Below are 7,482 nucleotides of genomic sequence, written 5' to 3' on the forward strand. Positions count from 1 at the left end.
TGTATGGGCAAAAGAAACATTTCTGAGAATGGGTTTTGGCCCATGAACCACAGGTTTGTGGTTATAGAAAATGGCAGACAAAGTAAAACTGAGAAAGTGGACTGAGCCAATCCACAGTGAACATTCTTGACAGAGACTGCCAAAGCCCTGAGCAAAGCGAGAGAGAAGAGAGCGGAGGCAGGGATCCAGGCCAGGCCTGATGGGCCTCTTGGTCCAGAAGCCAAAATGCCTGTCCCCTCCTGGTCTACCTGCTGAGTTCCTACTCCTCTTCACCAGCCACCCAATTACCACTTCTTCTCTGAAGCCTTCCCTAACCTCCTCAGAGAAAGCCATGTGTTTCCTTCTCCATCTCTTCACCTCTTTGTGGCCCATCCGCCCATCCACTATTGCCTGGCTGAGGGGCTCCCAAGGCCAGAGGCTGTCTCCTCTGTGCCTGTATTCTCCAGGCCTGCCATGGTTAAATAATAAATGTTTGCTGGGTAAATTGCAAATCCACGGGGAGGGGGAGGACAGAGAACCCAGGACGTCATGAACATAGATTCAAAAGTCAAACCACCTTGGTTCAACTCTACTTATTGCTGTGTGGCCTTGGGCAAGTTATTTAACTTTCCCAAGCTTCAATTTATTCATCAAAAAAGTGAGTACAGTTTCTATTTCATAAGTATTCTTACGAGAATTATTCAAGACAAGTCATGTAGCACCGTGTCTGGCATATAGTAAGTGCTTAAAGAGTACCAATTACAATAATAGTACTTACTATTATTATTGTTTATTATTATTATTATTAGCCTAAAGAATTATAGTTCTGACAGTTGGAGTCTGAAGAAAAGTCTGTAGATTAGAAGGGAGATTTAGAGCAGAAAATGCCAGGAAGCATTTATTAATGCTTTTTACTTGTGCCAAGACAAATAGTCCCATAAATTTGTATTGTAATTTCCCTCAGCTGTACTCTTCAAGATTTGCACCCAATTTCCCCATCAAGAGGGATATACTAATTATTCACTTGAACCCACTGTGTGTGCTTAAGCCAGCAATTGAAGCGGAAGCAAGGTGCATACCGCCGAGGTGATAGCAAATAAAGACACTCAGGGTACATTCATCAACAAACCTCCTTGTCACTGGTGGGAATTATAGTCAAGACCCTGTAGCACTAAAAGGAACCTTGCTGGAATCTTTAGCCTAGGCTGGATGAGGAGTTCTGTGTTTAAAGCCGAATGTAGATTGGCTCTCTTAGACTGATTTAAGTGAGCCATATCTGAATACATGTTTTTAAAAACCCAAAGCAAAGTGAGACAGAGAGAATATAAATAGTTGAAACTAAAAGATTCAAAAACTTTTATTCTACTAGACCTTGTATGCTGATCATATTTTAAGTGAGTGCTGAAATATTCCAGGGAGCTAAATTAACAAGGAAGAGATAAGCCATAAACAGAATTATAAACAGTCAAATAAAAAATGGAGGGGGCATCTATTATAAGGTAGTTGACCTAATATGAGGTAGTCACCCTAAAAATGAGTTCAATTTTTTACATTTTCCCCCCACCAATCTATCAAATGTAATACGAGCTTTGCTACATTTACTCCCCTACAGGAAACAAATCATGCAGCTAAGTGAGCAACTGAGAGCAGTATATGCATTTCCAGATCTGAAAGAAACAATAGTAAAAATGAGAAATGAAGCAGACCTCTTACTTGAAAATCTTCAGGAAGAAACTGATTTGCTCTCCAGTGTCCATAACGCAAGCATCATGGGTAAGAGAGAAAATGCACTTCAACTGTCTGTTTCTGGACAGAGATTGATGAAACCCATAGTGCATTCCATTAGTGATTCACCCTGTGCTTACTGCTGTAGTGCCTGAGCACTTTAGAACACAAAAACACACCCATCAGAGGTATTATTTGTACATGAATATTTCAACTTTTTAAACATTGCAGAACCTAGATAGCATTTGCTCAAAATAATGAATAAAGCTAACAAAATAATGAATAAAGCTAACAATGTCTGATACTAAACATATACTAAAACCCAAAGTAATCTAGTGCCAAGCCATGCAAGAGATCTTGTGAAATCAGCAACTTGGAAATTTTAACATGGCCAAAGGAAATGAAAGAGATATTTTCCATGCCTTCTTCAATGTAAACCACTCCATTTCCAGCAACCAAAGAGCAAAGGAATATGGACTTTCTCATAAGAACTTTGTAAAGATACTAGAAGATACTAGAAGATACTAGAAGCCCATAATTCATATTGCTCAGGGCTCAAAAATGAATAGGAGCCAGAGCCAAGATCATCCTGATGGAAGAGAGATGGAACTCTGAAGCAAAACTTTGATTAGTTCATCTCCTGATGTCTGAGAAGATCTCTGTTATATTAATGGACAACTTGTTATTACCAGGAGAGGCAGCACTGAATTTATTCACATCTAACCCATCTAATTGAGAGGTAAAGCGAAAATGTAAATTAAACCCATCTTAAGAAAAAAACATTGTCTGCTTTTCTTTGTCCTATGTGTATGCTCCTGTTTTCATCTGATCTTGACCTAAAAGAGAAAAAAAGAAAACATAACAATTATGACCCTAAAGGAAGACCTAAATTTAGTAAAATGACTATTGATGATGCTCAATAAATGCTATGTCAAGATTAAGGAATTTGCTCTGGATTCCCATTCTGGAAGAAGGTGCCCACTGAAAGAACCGAAATCCATCAGTGGCCACCCGAGCCAGGAAGAAGGAAGGAAAACTGCTCTCATGCTAATCTGCTCAAACTTGCCATCCAAAAGCAGCCTTTTCTCCATGCCTGACACTTGCGCTGGGCAGCAGAGACAGGGAGATGAACACAGCAAGTCCTTGCCCTTAAATTATTCCCATCCAGTAGGAAGACAGGCATATAAATAATACCCCAACAATGAATCCCCCAAGCTGCTTCAGAAATGGAGTACTGAGAATGGAATTCTTCCTACGTTTATTAGGAAAGGCTTCAGGGAGTTGGTGACAATTGAATTGGACTTCAAGGAATGAAGATAAATTTGCCAGAAAAATAAAGGAAGAAAATCATTCCAAGCAATAGGAACATGGTTTGGTTTGGTTTGGTTTGGTTTGGTTTGGTTTGGTTTGGTTTCATGCTAAATGAAAATCATTATATATTAAGAGTATGTTAGTGTGAGAACCAAGAAGGTTTAAAAGATAAGGTGGTGTTGGTGCCTGAATTATAGTTATGCAGGGAATAAAGAACAGGATCCTGGGCCTTTGGTTCATAAAATATGCAGTTATAGTTTAAAGCCCCAATATACCATCATTTATATTAAAATATACCATATTACTTTCATGAATTTATGCTTTAATAAATATATGGAAAAGATGGAGAAATGCTTAAGAACACAGGTTCTAGAGTAAACCACATGGCTGCAAATCCCAGCGTTACTTCTTACTATCAGCAAGACCTCAGGCAAATAATTTACTTCATCAGAGCCTCATTTTCTCACTTGTGAAACAAGGGTGATCATATTAATACAAACCTCTCAGCGTTTTGTGAAGGTTAAGGAAGAAAACTGGTGGAAGTACAGGCACACAGAAAGTATTCAACACACGTGAGCTGCTGTCATCAACCTCAACATCAGAGGTCAGGAAACTGCAGTCCACCGGCAAATCTTACCCACGGACTGTTTTTGTAAATAAAGTTTCATTAGAAGATAACCTCGCCTTTTTATTTATGTATTGCCTGTGGCTGCTTTCACTCAACAACTACAGTGTTGAAGAGCTGTGACAGAAATGCTATGGCCGGCACACCTAAAACATTTATTCTCTGGCTCTTCGCAAAACAAGTTTATCACTCCTGCTCTATATAGTTAGGTAAATTTAGTATGTTTATCATATTAGGATTTTTAATTAATACTAATCAATACATAATTCATATATTTGTGGAACATTTTACCGAGTATTTTCATATTATCTCACTTAATCCTCAGAAATTATTATCGCCAATTACAGAAAAGCAAACACAATCTAAGAGATTAACCAATTTGCTCAAGGACATACACAGACAGCAAAGGGTGAACCAATACACAAACCAGTGTCTGCAGACTTAAATTTCAATATTCTGTACCATTATATCTATATTTATTACACTATATCTAATCCTTCCCTATTAAGTACAAATTCAAAGAAGAGGTTGTTAATTGTTGTATTGGTCATTGAGACCAAGATGGTAGTTAAACTGTGTAACAATTATCTTGATAGCTAATGTATAATTGCATTTGTTTTCACAAAATTTATTTTACCTCAATTCATGTTGATATAGATTTCTCAGAGAACATCAAAAAATATTATCAGAGATCGTTATCTGCTGAAAAGAAAACTAATGAAACTACTTCCATCATAAGTAACTCTGAAAAAATCAGAAATGACTTACTTACCATCTTAGATACATTAACCTCAAAAGAAAACTTGTCATTGGAAAATTTAAAGCAGATTAAGATACCAGATATCCAAATATTGAAGGAAAAGGTAAGCATTCATGATGGTGTAGTAAAAATGTTTGTGGTTTCTACTTGGTATACAGACCTCTTCAGTTGTATTTTCATCTTACATTTTATTTTTTTAATTTATTTTATAAATGTATAAGTGTATATAACATATATGTGCTCTGTTATGTAATGTATAAACAATAAATATGTTTATATATTTTTATTTCTTAAGTCAAAGTTTGAGAAAAATCAAAGAATAAAGATTGTGGCTTGATTTTATTATTTTATATTATTTACTATTTCCAAATGGTACAGATTGTGGGCATTTACTCCTCCTGCCTCATTGTTAGTAAAAGGTAATTTTTATTTTTTAGAAAATAAAATTAACATGGAAATGCTAAATATTTGTCAATTTTCTCCCAAAACTGTAAGTATAAAAAGGAGAGCAATTGGCACAATGCTGATAATGAATAATTTAGATACTGGTTCAGTTAGTTACCTAGGAAACATTTAATGGGTCACATCTACGCATTAAGCGTGAAGAACTATTGAAGAAATACTATGAATAGCACAGGGCCTTGCCTCAGTGAGCCTGGACGGCATTCAGAAAAAAATCTGCCAGCAAGTTGCTTTTTAACACAAGTCATTTCTCCTGTCAGGTGTGTGGAGAACCAGGGGATGTTCCATGCGTGCTCTCAACCTGTGGTGGCCCAAGTTGTCGTTACTCCCTGACCCTCTCAGGGAATGCCTTTCAGAAAACTCAAGAAGCAGAGTCCATGATTTATAATTTGAGCAACCAGGTTCAAGGGTGGAAGAATCAGGTAAATAATGTTTTCTCTTGTTTTATTTATATAGCTAAAGCAATTTTTTAAAAAAGCAAACTATTTGAAATTTTAAAAATTATCATTTAGCTTCTAAGCAAAAGGGTAGATTCTGGTTATTAGGTATTCTTATGCCTGGAAAAATTGGATAAAAATATAGGGATGGATATAAATGTAAATTTAGAAGTACATGTAAATATTGACATATTTACTATTTCTATATTGATATTTCTTTTACAACATATATGTTTGTAGGACATAGACTTGTGAGGACATGATTCTTTTATAGCAAACACTACATAGAAATGTGAAGACTCCTAGCCTCGAATATTTGAAAACTATAGATCTCTCAAAGTAAAAAATAGTTTTTCATCAATTCACAGGTATATTTGAAATTCTACCAAATATATAAAGTTTAATGTTAAAATTTAATTAAATGTTAGGAAATATTTAAATAGGATTATTACTCTTATGCCTTGAACTTCTTTCTATGTTGATAAACATGATAAAGTTGTTTTAATATTTAAGTCACTGATAATCGAATCTCTAATAATTTTAAATGATTTTATTTACTTTTCTGGTCATATTGATAAATGAGTATAAATTTTAATTATCTAATTTACTTTAGTTTTTTTGTGAATACATTATATTCATTTTTAAAATATGGATACAATTTAGGTATTCTGTAGATACATTATATTCATCTCGAGAACAAGATGATGATGTACACCCTAGCTTGCTCTTTCTGACAATATGCATTGAGCCTTTGGTGAAGAAAAAGCTCTTAAAGAGCTGAATTTTTTACCAATGTAAGTTAAATATTGTGTCAGTCAGCACTCTTATTTGCAAGCAACAGAAACCAACTCCTGAACAAAAAGAAAATATGTGTGAAGACATCTCAGAAATAAAAGGAGCCTAGAGGGCCAAGCTTGGGAAAGGGGTGAGGACCACAGCTATGATGCACGTTTGTGTATGCACAACCAAGTGCTTGTCATGTGAATATACGCGCGCATGTGCGTGCATGGGCATGCGTGCGCACACACACACCCTCAGAGCAATAGTTTGCTCTGTGAGCCTCACCTCTATGGGCTTGAGCCCCAGCTGGTCCTGCATCCTTGCTCTACGTGCTCCAGAATCCAAGTCTGGAGCAAGCCTCTGATTAGCCAAGCTGTAGAACATCCCTATACATACTAAATGTTGAAAACTTTTTTTTACAGAGTCATAATTCTTATTGCTACATACCTTTTCACTTCTATATTATTCTTCATTGCTTTAATGAATATTCACTGAGTACCGACTATATAGTAGGTATTTACCTAGATGTTGCAAATACAGCAGTGACCATAAATGCAAATCCTGGTCTTGCATCCCAGTGGTTAAAACAATCCTTAATTGCTTAATATAATTTTAAACTACTTTATTGCCCCTTCTCAAAAAAACAGAAATCTCACACCATTTAAACAATCTCTGTGTTAAATTATTACTTTTAAAAGATAGCCCCTGAAGTACATATTAGCAGAATCTGGCTTAATCAGCACATTACTGGAGAACTAGAAAATGTTGGGGAGGGGTTGTCATGTTGATAAAATGGTGTGCTGTTTTCCTCTTGATTAGAGGTGGAAGAGTGCCAGAGAGATTGTGAGAGAATTCTCAGGAGTCAATTGTGACAGAGGATGGATTGCAGACAGATGTTTTAAGAGTGAAGTAACTTAGCAAACTCTTTCTTTCTGAATATGGCATCTACTAATCTCCACTGAGATTCATCTGTGTAATTTGGTGCTTTCCTGTCCAAAGTATTTATTTCTGGAATTCTCATTTTACTCTTATGCATTCTTACTGCTATCCATTTTTTTTATAATGAGATATAATTGACATATAACATCATATTAATTTTAGGTGTACAACATAATGACTTACTATATGTATATATTGCTAAATGACTAACACAGTAAGGTTAGTTAAAATTACTATGCATAGTTACAATTTTTTACTTATGAGGAAAACTTTTAGGATCTACTCTCTTAGCAACTGCTATCTATTTTAAAGTTTAAAAAGTTCTAGAGAATTAAGGAATAACTCAAATTAAGATACATATTTTTAATCATGTAAATATTTCTTTTTTGTTTCATCATTTGCCAGTGATACAATTAAATCCTTTCCCACAAAATATGTATGGCTCAATTAAGCAGCCTTCTTTT

General features: G+C 35.4%; 1 protein-coding gene across 1 annotated transcript in view; it reads left to right on the forward strand.

Moving 5' to 3' along the window:
- LAMB4 (laminin subunit beta 4) overlaps positions 1 to 7,482 on the forward strand; it is a 98,089-nt gene that overhangs the window by 73,058 nt on the left and 17,549 nt on the right. Inside the window, exons 26-28 of the mRNA XM_023537988.1 lie at positions 1,592 to 1,752; positions 4,298 to 4,503; positions 5,123 to 5,284. Coding sequence (XP_023393756.1) covers positions 1,592 to 1,752; positions 4,298 to 4,503; positions 5,123 to 5,284 — 529 coding nt within the window. The remainder of the gene's footprint in view (positions 1 to 1,591; positions 1,753 to 4,297; positions 4,504 to 5,122; positions 5,285 to 7,482) is intronic.

This window comes from Pteropus vampyrus, unplaced genomic scaffold (assembly GCF_000151845.1).
Source record: "Pteropus vampyrus isolate Shadow unplaced genomic scaffold, Pvam_2.0 Scaffold208, whole genome shotgun sequence".
Classification (NCBI taxonomy): domain Eukaryota; kingdom Metazoa; phylum Chordata; class Mammalia; order Chiroptera; family Pteropodidae; genus Pteropus; species Pteropus vampyrus.